The 15,932-nt window shown below is 44.8% G+C and overlaps 1 protein-coding gene across 1 annotated transcript in view; it reads right to left on the bottom strand.

Moving 5' to 3' along the window:
- Nucleotides 1-15,634, bottom strand: part of tm7sf3 (transmembrane 7 superfamily member 3) — a 57,880-nt gene extending 42,246 nt beyond the window's left edge. The window contains exon 1 of the mRNA XM_073059777.1: nt 15,081-15,634. Coding sequence (XP_072915878.1) covers nt 15,081-15,192 — 112 coding nt within the window. The 5' untranslated portion in view covers nt 15,193-15,634. The remainder of the gene's footprint in view (nt 1-15,080) is intronic.
- Between the last annotated feature and the right edge of the window lie 298 nt (nt 15,635-15,932).

Here is a 15,932-nt window from a genome sequence, read left to right as displayed (position 1 = left end):
CACTGTTTCTGTGCTGTGGTGGTCTCTGTAATGACGTTTGTACACTGTTTCTGTGCTGTGGTGGTCTCTGTAATGACGTTTGTACACTGTTTCTGTGCTGTGGTGGTCTCTGTAATGACGTTTGTACACTGTTTTTGTGGCAGTAGTAGTACAGTGCAACATCAAAGCGACAAGATTACAACAATTTATCACGTCTAGTAACAAGTTGGCGATAATAAATCTGACTGAATTCCAAGTCCAGGAGTTTTGTTGAGGGTTTAGCCAATAAAGATTCCAGATTTCAATGCATGGACCATGGGATCAATAAAGTCATTTTGCCAAAAGCAACTTCAAATCCAAAAAAAGAAAATAGATCCAAAGGGCCTAATCACAATAACAACATGTGCCAGTGTTCTGGCAGAGGTAATATTAAACTCAAAATCCAAGCCACCTCAGTTTTCTTACCCACACCTTATCTAGCAATCCTTATGAAATTTTGCAGATAGAATGAGTCTATACAAAAACTGACCCACTGTACGGGCACCACGGTAATGTAGAGGTTGTCACAACCCGTGGTGTCTGAGTTCAATTGCAGTGCCACCTGAAAGGAGTTTGTATGCTCTCCCTGTGACTGTGTGTGTTTCCTCCCACAGTCTAAAGATGCACTGGTTAGTAGATTAGTTGGTCATTGTAAATTGTCCTGTGATACATTGACGTGGGCTGCTGGGAAGTGCAGCTCCTTGGGCCCGAAGGGCCTGGTCTGTGCTGTATTGCTAATTAAAAATACTAAAAACTTTGCACCACATTGGTGTTGACCACATGTGCTGAGATAGTGAAAAGCTTGTCTTGCAAACTGGTTGTACAGATCAAATGATTGTACAGTGCATTGAGGTAGAACAATAGTGCAAAATAAAAAATGTACCAGCTGCTGAGAAAGTGTAGTGAAGGTGAACTATAAAGTGCAAGATTATAATGAGGTAGATTGTGAGGCCAAGAGTACATCTCATCGTGCGAGAGATCCGTTCAAGAGTCTGATAACACTGATAAACTGTCCTCGATCCCGGTGGTATGGGCTCTCAGGATTTTGGATCTTCCTCCTGATGGGAAGGGAAGGGAGAAGAGAGAGCACCTGGGGTGGGAGGGGTCTTTGAATTTGCTGGCTGCTTTACTATGGCAGTAAGAAACATTAAATAAGGACATCACTGGCCAATCATTCCACAATGCATTTTAAACTCTCCATTACACAGGATGATCCCTGTAGGACACAGGAGACAAAAACATACGAACGCAGACCAACAGTCTTTCACCTCAATATTAACAAATCTATCAGTTTCAGGTTTCAGCAGTGCTTGGATCGGTATGATCATTTCATCAAATACATCCCTGTACAAGCATGGCAGGAGCTGGAAATCTGAAATAACAACGTGGGAAAGACCCAGCCACAAACAGAAATCCAAGTAACACACACAAAATGCTAGGGAGCTCGGTAGCACCGAATTCCCCAGCATTTTGTGTGCACTGTTTGGAAATACCCAGGTCCTTGTACATAATCCGGGAGAGATTAGTGGGGGAGGGAGTAGTGGCAATAAGATCCCTCTACCTATTAAACGTTCCCAATGATGTGCATCACAAATATTCCCTGATAACTGTTCTGCTCCTGGCATTCACGTGTGGCTTAGCTGCCAAGCCTAGCTGAAACATTTCTACTGACAGGAGAAGTGCCAAAAGTGGGTTACTGTACCTTAAAACCGGTCACTTTGGGCAGATGGGGCTCGTCAGCCATGGTTAGCAGCCCACCTAGAGGGAAAACTGATCTCAAACCTCTGCTGCCTTGTGACTATACTCACTCATGGGGAAGGCTTGGGGAGTAAGCCCCGAGGGAAAACTCCAGAACTGGAGTCCCTCAGGCAGTCCTACATCGAGTTCAACACCGACTGGCAACTCCTGCAACTCTGCTGCTGCCAAACTGTATCTATCGGTCTCTGCCGTTCCTTTAGATTCATGTGGGAAGTGGCTGCTGCACGGGTAACAGCTTGCTCCCCATGTTGTACTGAATGTAGACAGCTGGAACACAATATCCCTGGCAACCCCAACCAACGGGGGGCCTTAAACTCAGGTGACAGAGCAATCCTGGAACAGTTAATGTTTCTTGCCAGACCCTTTATCAGAACAAGTTCTGTACCCAAAATGTTTCTCTCCACCGATGCTGCCTGGCCTACTGAGCATTCAGTTGAACAAAGATTACAGCACAAAGTCAGAGCCTTTGGCCTAACACACTTCAGGACGAGCTGAGGACAGCCTAAGTGCAGCCACACATTCCGGTGGCAACATAACATGCCCACAATACACATCAGAACACAGCAAGCAAGTCCCCTTCTTCTCCCCTCTATCCACCCATATGGACAGTCCTCTAACTCCAGGATGGGCTTCTGGACATTGACACACACCCCTGCTCCCCCCCAAGACTAGCCGATTATAGGACCATAAAGTCCAGCCTTAAACAAAATCACCTCTACATGTCCATGTCCCTTCATTCTGAGGCCATTCAGCCCATCAAGTCTGCCAACATTTCATCATTTATTATCCCTATCAACCTCACACTGCTGCCTTCTCTGCAGAATCTTTGATGCCTGACTAATCAAAATTTCAAAGATCAAATTAAATTTATCACCATGGACGACCCCGAGGTTCATTTTTCTTGTAGGCATACTCAATAAATCCAAGAAACATAACTGAATCGATGAGAGCCTGCACCCGACAGGATGGGCCACCAACCAGTGTGCAAAACAGAACGTGAGATGAAGAGTCCTTGAAAGAGTGTCCATAGATTGTGGGAACAGTTTAGTGATGGGGGTGAGTGACGTTATCCCCACTGGTTCAGGAGCCTAATGGTTGAGGTGTTTAACTGTTCCTGAAGCTCGTAGCGTGGGTCCTGAAGGTCCTGTACCTACTTCCTGATGCAGCAGCAAGAGGGCTTGACCTGGATGATGGGATTTCTTGATGATGGATGCTGCTTTCTTGCAACAGTGCTCTGTGTAGATGTGCTCAGTGGTGGGGAGGGCTTTACCTGTGATGGACTGGGCCTTATCCACTACTTTTTATAGGATTTTCCATTCAAGGGAATTGGCACTTCCATACCAGGCCATGTTGCCACCAGTCAATATACTTCCCACCACGCATCTATAGAAGTTTATCTAAAGTCTGAGATTTCGTATTGAATCTTCACAACTTTGAAGTAGAGATGCTGCCATTCTTTCTTCATATGTGCTGGGCCCAGGACAGATTCTTTGAAATGATAACACCAAGGAATTTAGAGTTGCTGACCCTCTCCACCTCTGATCTCCCAGTGAGGACTGGCTCATGGATCTTCCGTTTCCTCCTCCTGAAGTCCATAAACAACGCCTTGATCTTGCTGGCATTGAGTGAGAGGCTGCTGTCGTGACACCATTCAGCCAGATTTTCAACCTCCCTCCTACATGCTGAGGCATCACCGCCTTTGATTCAGCCTTCAACAGTGATGTCAAAGTTAATAAGCACATGCATCAACATCTGCTTTAAATATACCCAATGATTTGGCCTCCAGTTATCAGTGAAGAGGAATTCTAGAGGTTTACCACCCTCTGGCAAAATAAATTCCTCCTCACTGTTCTAAAGGGTCATCTTTCTATTCTGAATCTGTGCACCCCTCCCCCCACTAGAGGAAAAAGCCCTTTCCATAGCCACTCCATCTAGGCATTTTAATCTTCAGTAGGTTGTATTGAGATTGCCCCCCTCCAACTCAGTGAGTACAGGCCTAGAGCCATCAAACCTCAACGAAACAGTAACCCTTTCATTCCCCGAATAATTCTCATGAACCTCCTCTTGACCATTTCCAATGCCAGCCCATCCTTTCTTAGACAAGGACCCAATACAGTTTGTAAACTTCCGTAAGCTGGCAGCGCATGTGAACACAGCAGGCTCACAGCGGCCTACGAAAGGTGCTTTTCTTTTGCAATTTAAAAAAAATATATAAATGATCATAAGACAATTCTACTCCAAGAACATCAGGTACTGCAGGCCTACTCCGCTGGCGAGCTGCTTGTTGATTGGAGTAGCTGGACTGGTGTCAGCAGCGGAGCTGGCCGGGTCGTAGGAGGAGCTGACCTGGCTGCAGGCCGTGTTGCTGCCATCTACTCAGATGCATTGAAGTTGGTGCAGTATAACTGTGGGAGACTATCTGACATTTCACTTTCAATTGTGGGACACTGCTGGACAGTGATAACGCAGGATGCTGCAGGCCTGTTATTCTTGTCCGGTGGTGGGACAGACGACATGGGAGCTGTGTAGCCTTGGTTGTAACAAGCACTAGGCCTCAAGCCTCAGACTTGGCTGCGGCTGCAGACCAGGTGAGGAGACTTGGAAACTGTGCTCAGCTGGGACATGGCCTCTCCCATCGGTGCTGCTCTCCTGTGTTCAAGCCATGGAATGACCGGTTGGAGTGAATGAATCTGCACACTGCCAGGAGACTGTACTATCAATTGCTGGACATTGTTGCTCACGATCTTGGATTATCTGTTTCCTTTCTCTCAAGTGAAGGTGCTTTTTTTTGTGCCTATTTTGAATTATATTACTTCTATTATGCTATTTTGAATGTTTTACACCTTGTCCTGAGAAGAACGCTGTCTCATTCAGCTGTATCTATGTATAGTTTGAATGATAATTAAACTTGATTTGATTTGAAAACTACCCACAATTCTCCAAGTTAGGTCTCACCAGTGCCTTATAAAGCCTCAGCATAACATTCTTGCTCTAATATTCTAGTTCTCTCAAAATGAATGCTAACATTGCATTTGCCTTCCTCACCACCGACTCACCTGCTTCCTCAACACTACCTGCCCCTCCACCTATCTTTTTAATCAATGCAAATTTGGCCACAAAACCATTGATTCTGTCATCCAAAACATTGACAAATAACATAAAAAAGTCCCAACACTGCCCCTGCACACACCACCACTAGTCAGTGACAGCCAACCAGAAAATTCCCTCCCACCAGTCAGCCAATTCTCTGTCCATACTAGTGCCTTTCCTGTAATAACATGGGCTCTCATCTTGTAAAGCAGCCTCATGTGCAGCAGCCTTCTGAAAATCCAAATACACAGCATTCATTAGTTCTCCTTTGTCTATCGTGCTTGTTATTTCCTCAAAGAATTCCAACAGAATTGTTAGGCAAGAATTTCCCTTAAGGAAACCATGCTGATTTTGATCTACTTTATTATATGCCTTCAAGTACCCGAGACCTCATCCTTAATAGAGGTGTACAAGATGATGAGAGGAATTGATCGTGTAGATAGTCAGAGGCTTTTTCCCAGGGCTGAAATGGCTAGCAGGAGAGGGCACAGTTTTAAGGTGCTTGGGAATAAGTACAGAGGAAATGACAGGGGGTTGATGGAGGCGAATACGATAGGGTTTTTTTTGTTTAAAAAAAAAGAGACTCCAGGATAGGTACATGGAGCTCCAAAAAAAAGGCAATGGGTAACCATAGGTAATTTCTAATGTAAGGACATGTTTGGCACAGCATTGTGGACCGAAGGGCCTGTATTGTGCTGTAGGTTTTTTTAATGTTTTATAATAGACTCCAGTATCTCCCCAGTCAGGCTAACTAGCCTATAATTTCCTTTTTTTTTGCCTCCCTCCGTTCTTGAAGAGTGGAGTGACATTTGTAATTTTCTACCAAAATGACTCTAGAATCTAGTAATCATTGAAAGATCATAACTAATGCCTCCAATTTCTTCACCTACCTCTTTCAGAACCCAGGGTCCATCTGGTTCAGGTGACTTATCTACCTTCAGAACTCTCAGCTTCCTAAGCACCTTCTCCTTAGTAATAGCAACTGCACTCACTTCTATCCCCCGATATACTTGAATTTCCAGCATACTGCTCGTGTCTCTCACAGTGAAGACTGACATAAACTACTTAAGTTTGTCCACCATTTCTTTGCTCCCTCATTACATCTCCAGCGTCATTTCCCAGCAGTCCGATATCCACTCTCGCCTCTTTTACTCTTTACCTACACACATTTATGTGGATGTAAAAGCTGGTTAATTTTCAATCAGCAGAACTTAATGAGCATTCAAAACATTCCCCCCCCCCCCCCCCATTGATGGAAGTGTGTGGTTTATGGAACCTAATGTCTTATGTGTAATTTACTCATCTGAGAAGTGTTCAATAAATCGTTTAAAAGGTGTCAATTCTAATTTGTTAGATGGAAGCTTTGTGCTATCATATTAAATACATTTTGGCAAGAACCTGAACCACTCCTAGTTATGTTATTACTGGTCCAATCTTAATTTTAGTCAAAACAATCCCTTTATATAAAATCAGGAAACACCTAGCAGCAAGGTTAACAGCACACAAGAACAAAACCAACATTTGTCAGAACAAGAAATCCTAACATCTCTGCTATATTTTAAAATAAAATGTTGAGGTCTTAGGTTAATTGTTGATGCAGCCACGATGAATCAGTTTGAGTCAATCTTCAAACAGAAAGGCAACAGGAAAGTGTGGTTTCAAAGGCACAGAGTTCAAGCTAGCCTAGCCCTCAGAGAAAAAGGTCAACATTGGAAAAAATAAACTTGTGACGAGTTTCACATAATTGGATTTCACTATCTTAAAACATCCTAAGAAATTAATTTAGGAAACAATGCTCTTGATTTAGGATTACATAAACCAAACTTCTAGCTAAAATGTCACAAGTCTATGCTTGATCATATGCCTTTAGAAGCCTGAACAAGAGAACATTATCTCGAAGTCACATTGCATTTATGGGCGAATTTACAACTGTCAGATTGGTGTGAAGTGGTTTCATATTTGCACATAGTTCTAACTGGAAATTGATTTCACACTAAAACACGCAGTTAAATGAATTCAGGTCATGGCTGAGTGTTCATTAGTACCAAGAGTTCAGCTGAGCAAATTCTGAGCACAATCATGTTCTAGCAGGTCCAGTAAAAATTCCGAATTCAAAGTTCAATGTAAATGAATTATCAAAGTACAAGTCTGTTGTCATATACTACCCCGAGATTCGTGTTCTTGCAGGCACACTCAATAAATCCATAATAGAATAATAACCATAACAGAATCGATGAAAGACAGCACCAGCAAGCATTCAACCAATGTGCAAAAGACAACAAACTGTTCAAATACAAACATAAGTGATAATAAGCAATAAATATCAAAAACATGAGATGGAGAGCCCTTAAAAGTGAGTCTATAGGTTGTGGGAACAATTCGGTGATGGGACAAGTGAAGTTGAGTGAAATTATCCCCCCGGTTCAAGAGTCCAATGGTCGAGGGGCAATACCTGTTCCTGAACCTGGTGGTGTGGGTCCTGAGGATCCTGTACCTCTTTCCTGATGGCAGCAGTGAGAAGAGAACATGTCCTGGGCGGTGGGAGTCCCCAGTGAAGGATGCTGCTTTCCTGTGACAATCTTCAGTGTAGATGTACTCAGTGGGGGGGGGGCCTAGAGCCATGAATAACTGGAATGTAACCACCACATTTTGTGGGATTTTCCATTCAAGGGCATTGGTGTTTCTATACCAGGCTGTGATGCAACCAGTCAATATGCTCTCTGCCACGCATCTATAGAATGTTGTCAAAGTTCACAAACTCCTAAGTAGAGGCACAGCTGTACTTTGTTCATAATCGCACTTGCATGCTGGACCCAGGACAGATCCTTTGAAATGATAACACTGGGGAATTTAAAGTTGCTGACCCTCTCCCCCTCTGATCGGCTCCTGGACCTCTGGTTTCCTCCGCCCAAAGTCAATAATCAGCTCCTTGGAGTTGCTGGCATTGAGTAAGAGGATGGTGCTGTTGTGGCATAGCAGAGTACAAACGGCACAATAATGGGAAGCCATTGTGATGTGGGTGGCACTGTAGTGTAGTGGTTAGTTTACTGCTATACATCACCAGCAAACTGTTCAATTCTGACTGTAAAGAGTTTGTACATTCTGTGCAGGTTTCCTCCGGGTGCTCTGGTTTCCTCCCATGTTCCAAAGACGTAACGGTGGGTAGGTTAATGGTAACATGGGTGTAATTGGGCAGCATAGTCACATTGTTGCCACTGAATAGATTTTACGTTCATATTTATTTATCACATGTACATTGAAACATAGTGAGATACATTGGGTCTGGGTTTAACATATCGATGCAGTTACAAAAAAGCACAATGATAGGTACATTTCATTAGGAGTCTGAGGAGATTTGACGTGTCACCAAAGACATTAATAACTTTCTACAGATGTACCGTGGAGAGCATTCTAACCCGTTGCATCGACATATGGTATGGGCGGGGGACACTACTGCACAGCATCAAAATAAGCTGCAAAAAGTTGTGAACTCCATCACGGGCACCAGCCTCCCCAGCACTGAGGACATCATCCAGGGGAGATGCCTCAAAAAGGGGCATCCATCAAGGGTCCTCATCAACCAGGACATGTCCTCTTCCACTGCTACCATCAGGAGGTACAAAAGCCTGAAGCCACTGTTGTGTGTGATGAGAGAACCAGATGGAGCTGGGGTCCAGAGTTGACCCCCCCCCCCATGAACTATTCTGCTAATGAGAGAGAGAGATGGAGAACAGAGGGAGAGGCATCTGATACAGATAAGAGAGAGAGACATGAATTAGTATTATGGCTTCTTCACTGATTATTTACCTTTTGCTACAAGGACACTTCTTTGCTCGTTAACATTCCTGCTGAGACAGCAGGGAGTGGCCAGTTTGATGGACATGGAGTTGACGGATGGCTGATACCCCATCAGGAGAGATAAAAGACGGGTCCGCGGAGACACCCTCAGACACGCCACGAGACACTGCAAGAGTGTTGTGCACCCACAGGAAGCTGGGGGCTTGGAGGACCGAATCGGGAGATCGGTCGCAAAGCTCACAGTGTGACGGCAGGACCGGTGGGGGCTTGTGTGCGAGTCCACTCATGCCAGAGTGACGAGTCCACCACGGAAGAACGGTCTAGCTGAGAACGGAGGGGTCATAACCGAATGACCAGATCAGTACAACAGAACAAGACAACAGAAGGTTTGCCTGCTGCAGCTGCTCACATCTCACTCGCTCTCTCTCTCTCTCTCCAACGTCACAACAGCAACTACCTCAACTTAAACTGAACTGAACTCTGCATTATCTTAAGACTATTCATTCACCCCTAGACTTTGATAGAGCTTGGTTTTTGATTCTTATTCCTACACTTTTGTATTTATCATTGCTAACCTGTTACATCTGTATATTTGCATTTTTGATACTGTATTACTTAGTTTACTAATAAACTCCTTTAGTTACAGTACCACCAGACTCCAATGTATCAGTCCATTTCTGCTGGCTTGTTAACCCAGTTACGGGGTACGTAACACCACACATTCAGTGATTCAGAAACAGCTTCTTCTATACATATTATAATTCCGTTTTCACCATGTATTTCAATGTTCTGCTGTGCCGGTGAAATTCAACCCAATTCTGATTCTGCAATAACAACCAGCATCCAAAGGTGCGCTTGGGACAGCCAGCAAGTGTTGCCACACATTCCAGCACCAACATATCATGCCGTAATGCTCAGCAGAACACAAGGAACAAACAACAGCAAAAACAAACCCTGTTTTCCCCTCCCATCCACATTTCCCCAAACCTCTAACCCCAACAATACATTTTCATTAATATTTATTTTACACTTACCCAAAGAGTCAGAGCACTACAGTAACAGGCCCTTCATCCCACCTAGCTCATGCTGAACTGTTATTCTGCACACACCTGGACCATATCCCTCCATACTGTTCCCCTCCATGTACCCATCTAAACTTCTCTTAAATGTTGAAATCAAGCTCACATGCACCAGCAGCTCATACCACACTCTCTCATGACCCTCTGAGTGAAGTTTCCCATCATGTCCTCTTAAACATTTCACCTTTCACCCTTAACCCAGGACCTCTAGTTGTAGTCCCACCCAACCTCAGTAGAAAAAAAAACTGCTTGCATTTACCCGATCTACACCCCTCACAATTTTGAATACCTGTGTCAAATATCCCTTCAAATCTTCTATATTCCAAGGAATAAAGCCCTAATCTCTTCAATCTTTCCTTATAACTCAGGTCCTCCAGACCTGGCAACATCCTTGTAAATTTTCTCTGCACTCTTTCAACCTTATTTACATCTTTCCTGTAGGTAGGTGCAAAATGGCGGTGCAGGCTCGAAGGGCCGAATGGTCTACTTCTGCACCTATTGTCTATAAACTGCATAAATGCTCCAAATTAGGCCTCACCAATGTCTTTACAACTTCATAACATCCAAATATCAAATAAGATTAGTTTTATCTTTAATGATCAGCTGTGCATGTCACATGTACATTGAAGCATAGTCTGCTCTCTGGCTCTTCAACCATGTTCTCACCCAGACTTGCCTCTCAGGCCCCTTCTACAGCCCTTCACCTTGTCCACCTATTACCTCCCAGCATCTTACATCATCCCCCTCTCCCCACACACCTGTATTCACCTATCACCTTCAAGATCCTTCCCTTCCACCCACCTTCCTAATCCAGCATCTGCCCCCTTCCCTTCCAGTCCCGATGAAGGATCTTGACCCAGAACGTCCTCTCCATAGATGCCGCCTGACCTGCAGAATTCCTCCAGCATTTTGTGTGTGTTGCAGTGAAATGCACCGTTGGCATCAATGACTGACAATCTGAGGATGTGCTGGGTGGCACCAACATAGCATGTCCATAACTCACTAACTTTAACCCGTATATCTTTGAAACGTGGGAGGAAACAGGATCACCACGGGGAAACCCGCACAGTTATAGGGAGAAAGGACAAACTCCTCACACACAGCAGCAGGGATTGAATCCCGATCACTGGCAGTGTAAAGCATTATGCTAACCGCTGCTCTACCTTGCCATCCACATTCTCTGTCTCACTAATGATCTGCAACCTTCTGGGGTGGGGAATTCCAACCATCCATTACCCTTTGGATAAGGAAATCACATCTCACTCCTCAATGGCCAACTCTTCATTCTGAGAAGGTGTTTCTAGTTCCAGACACTCTAGTCAGAGAGGACAACTCTGCGTCTACCCTCAGCTCCAAGTACGGCAGTGCCGATGATCCTGTTATTCCACTGAGGCCAATGTGAGAGCCTCCCTCAAGAGGATGAACCTACGAAAAGCACCTGGCTGAGTACTGAAGACATGCTAATTAACTGGCAGAAGGGTTTAACTGACATCCTTCACCTCTAGCTTTGGCATTCTGAGGTACCATCTGCTTCAAGGGCACCACAGTAGCATTACAGTTAGTGAGACGCTATTAAAGCACGAGGCAGAGTTCAATTCTGGCATCCTCTGTATGTTCTTCCTGTGAACCCTTGTGTTTCCTCCCACAGTCCAAAGACATACAGGTTAGTAGGTTAATTGGTCATTGTAAATTGTTCTGTAATTAGACTAGGGTTAAGTCAGTGAGCTGCATGATCCAAAAGGCTGGATTCTAAATAAATAAGCAATAAATTTTAAAAAAGGCTTCAATGATGCCAGTGCCAAAGGAGAACGCGGTAACCTGTCTTAATGGCTCCCACCCAGTAGTATACACAGCCACTGTGATAGCTTTGCTTTGAGAGGCTCATCAGGAAATACATCAGCTCCTGGCCGAGACTTGGGTCTTCTCCAAATTGCCTACAGACACAACGAGATCAGCAGCAGATGCCATTTCATTCAATCACAGTACTCTGCAGAGAATGGTGTGGATAGCCCAGCGTAGCTGTAGAGATGAACTTCTCGCTACTCAAGACATTTACAGAGACAGGTGTGTATAAAGGGCCCCGAAGGATCATTGGGGACCCGAGGCACCCCAAACACAAACTGTTCCAACTGCTACCATCCGGGAATAGGTACCGCAGCATAAAAACCAGGACCACAGGCTCTGGGACAGCTTCTTCCACTAGGCCATCAGATTGATGAACTCACAGTCACCATTGTATATCCATGCTATATTGACTGTCCTGTTATACATACTATTTATCACAAATTACTATAAATTGCACATAACAGAATTTTACTCATGTGAAGGATGTAAGTAACAAAATCAACTCAATATTATTTGTGTTCTTTTACACATTTTGTTGTTTGTCAATCGGTACTATTTATAGATTTTCATAAATTCTATTGCAACTCTTTTTCTGTAAATATCTGCAAGAAAATAAATCTCAAGATAGTACATGGTACAATATAGGTACTTTGATAATAAATTTGACTTTGAATTTTGAAACAGGCCCTTTAGCCCATTAATACCCAAATTCATGGCAGATGCAATTTAATGTGGATAAATGTGAGGTTATCCACTTTGGTGGCAAGAACAGGAATACGGATTATTATCTGAATGGTGGCCGATTAGGAAAAGGGGAGGTGCAACGAGACCTGGGTGTCATTGTACACCAGTCATTGAAAGTGGGCATGCAGGTACAGCAGGCGGTGAAAAAGGCAAATGGTATGTTGGCATTCATAGCAAGAGGATTCAAGTACAGGAGCAGGGAGGTTCCACTACAGTTGTACAAGGCATTGGTGAGACCACACCTGGAGTATTGTGTGCAGTTTTGGTCCCCTAATCTGAGGAAAGACATTCTTGCCATAGAGGGAGTACAAAGAAGGTTCACCAGATTGATTCCTGGGATGGCAGGACTTTCATATGAAGAAAGATTGGATCGACTAGGCTTATACTCGCTGGAATTTAGAAGATTGAGGGGGGATCTTATTGAAACGTATAAAATTCTAAAGGGATTGGACAGGCTAGATGCAGGAAGATTGTTTCCAATGTTGGGGAAGTCCAGAACGAGGGGTCACAGTTTAAGGATGAAGGGGAAGCCTTTTAGGACCGAGATGAGGAAAAACTTCTTCACACAGAGAGTGGTGAATCTGTGGAATTCTCTGCCACAGGAAACAGTTGAGGCCAGTTCATTGGCTATATTTAAGAAGAAGTTAGATATGGCCCTTGTGGCTAAAGGGATCAGGGGGTATGGAGAGAAAGCAGGTACAGGGTTCTGAGTTGGATGATCAGCCATGATCATACTGAATGGTGGTGCAGGCTCAAAGGGCCGAATGGCCTACTCCTGCACCTATTTTCTATGTTTCTAAGATGGCACTGGTGAGACATAGCAACATTTTGCAGGCAGCTAACAAAACCTCCAACTACTCTACTAAATACAAATATTCTGGACTACAATCACTGCAATCCACAGCCTGCAATTTCCCCCTGGGGGTTGTTTTTGAACCGTCTGAACGACTGGGCATTTTTGTAGTATTCCAAAGGATTCATTGAACTGGGCTCTTGTGAATGCAGGTACAGTTGTGGTGACCATTGATGGAACGGTTTTTGGGCCAGATTGAAGGAAAGGGGCCCATCCCCCCAGAGCAAAGGACAAACTAATGTTTAGCTGATTTAATTTGGTTCAGCTCTTTAAAAGCTGAAGGCGCCAAGGGTGCAGGACATTCCGCTGATTATTGAGGATTTACTCATTCCAGTGCTGAACTGGCTCCGTGACTGTGGGTTCTCTGTCGGGGACTCTGCAGTTCACGCTCTGAGTGTTTTGTTTACTTGATTTGATTTTGTTTCCCACACATTGGATGTTTGATCACATTCGCCGTGTGGGGATTTTTCATGGATTCCATTGTGCTTCTGTTTTGTTACTGCCTGTAAGATGAATCTCTAGGTTGTGTATGGTATACACACATTGAACTCCACACCAACCTCCTTTATTACCACCAAAATTATCCTGCCACACTCCCACGATCTCTCTCCCGATTTCCCCATCACCTCCACAGCAGACCAGGGGGTAGGTTCGAGCAGACAGTTAACCCATCGTGAGGGCTCGGTGGGCACTAGAGAGCATAGTTGTCAATGTTCTTCTCTCACAGCTCAGGACGCCAGAGTTCAGAATTCAGTTCCAGTGTACTTCGGAAGCAAAAGTGTCCATTCCTCCTCATATAGGCATAGGTTTCCTCCGGGTGCTCCAGTTTCCTCCCACAGTCCAAAGTAGCACTGGTTGGTAGGTCATTGTACATTGTGCTGTGAGTGGGCTGCCAGGCAGCACAGTCGAAGGGTCGGGACGGCCTGTTCCACAATGTATCTCTAAGACTCGACTCTTAACCCAACAACCTTTGGCTGATCTGAGCATCAAAAACCTACAGGGACTAGAAATAAAAGTTTTCCGGAGATGCTGCCTGTGGTGAACTACACATACCTGTCTGGACACGCCCCCCCCCCCACTGCTCCTGTGGCTCCTCCCACTGACCCCGGTATAAAGGCGATTGGAGGCACTGCTCCTCCCTCAGTCTCCAAGATGTTGTGTGATGGTCTCTTGCTGCTGATAGTGCTTTCTTCCAGATAATAAAAGCCTATCTCTCGCCTCACGTCTCTGAGAGTTATTGATGGTGCATCACTGCCTCATCTGCCCCATGTTCCATGAGACGCAGGAGCGGAATTAGGCCATTCAGCCCATCGAGTTCTCTCCGCCATTCCAGCACAGCCAATTTATTACCCCTCTCAACCCCATTCTCTTGCCTTCTCCCCCTAACCTAGTAATTAATGCGGTATCAGTTCCTTCAAGCGTTTTACTATTTTGATTTTCCGAGGATAATATAACAGCAAAAAAAATCTCAGCCAAAACATTACCCATGCGATATTTGAACAGATATCTTTACAACGATATATATAATAATAAATAATCATCGCCTCGCCTCCGTGTATGCGCATGCTCGGTGCCGCTGGCTAGAGTATTTCTGTTATAAAGTTTAACTATATACGCAGGAGTCAGTCAAACACAGAATGGTAAAACGGGGGATGATTGTGAGGAGAATTTCTTCACCGTCAGAACTTTGCCATCACAGACAGCGAGAACCAGCCTCCCGTCATTACAGATCCTTCCACTAAGAAGTTCCAGAGTTGGTGAGGGAGCTCTCCAAATTTTCCTGGAGTTCATTAACGAGGGAGGGGCGGGTTTATAGCTCGGCAGTGAGGAGCCTGTTCTGTATCGTAGCGGAGCACCAGGAGAAGGGAGGCGGTTTCATGAGAGAATTGACTCACCTGGTATGGACTGGCACAGGACAAGCTGTAGACACAGAAGACCGGCCCAGCCCGCGCTTCTTAACCAGAGGGAGGGCGACATGACGAGTGCTGCTTCACCCCACTCTGCCATGGGCCCGACTGCGGGAGGAAAGGGTGCGGGTGACAGCACAGATTCAACTTCGATTTCCTCACATCTAAACGAGCCCGCCTCCTACCAGACGTGACCCAATTAACCTTATCTCGGTTGAGTTTGATACAGCGAATTCCTTTATTGGCCTTTTGAGTGGGACGTCCCAGTAATTATCGTCCTTTACCTCGTGAGGCTTGTTTGTTTCGCGAAGAGGTTCTCCAGATACGGGAGATCCTGAGCAACACACACAAAGTGCTGGAGGAACTCAGCTGGTCAGGCAGCGTCTCTGGAGGGCAATAAACAGACGACGTTTCGGGCCAAAGCCTTTCATCAGGACTGGAAGGTGGGGTGGGGTAATAATCGTGCCGGTCACGATGAAGGCTCTCAACCCCGACATCGCCGAGACATTTTCACGTCACAAACAAAAGAAAATCTGCAGATACTGTAAATCCAAACAACACACGCAAAATGCTGGAGAAACTCAGAGTTCTGAGATATTTTCACTGTTTTGTTCACCAATTATGAAACCTTATATAGTGTTAAATTCCCAGTCGGAGTGGAGCGGCATTTGTTGGTTAAAGGGAAATCAGAACGCAACCGGTCGTTGTGGTAAAACTAACATTAAAACGGACTCAGGTAAATTAGTTTATTATTGTTCTCAGGTGAAAGACTTGGATCTGCATGCCGCCAGTACATATCTCTTCATTACAGTGGTGTAAGGTAAAACTTGGAGCGGCCTG

The sequence above is a fragment of the Hemitrygon akajei genome, chromosome 10, assembly GCF_048418815.1.
Source record: "Hemitrygon akajei chromosome 10, sHemAka1.3, whole genome shotgun sequence".
NCBI classification, from domain to species: domain Eukaryota; kingdom Metazoa; phylum Chordata; class Chondrichthyes; order Myliobatiformes; family Dasyatidae; genus Hemitrygon; species Hemitrygon akajei.
This window is presented reverse-complemented; position numbering and strand designations above follow the sequence as displayed.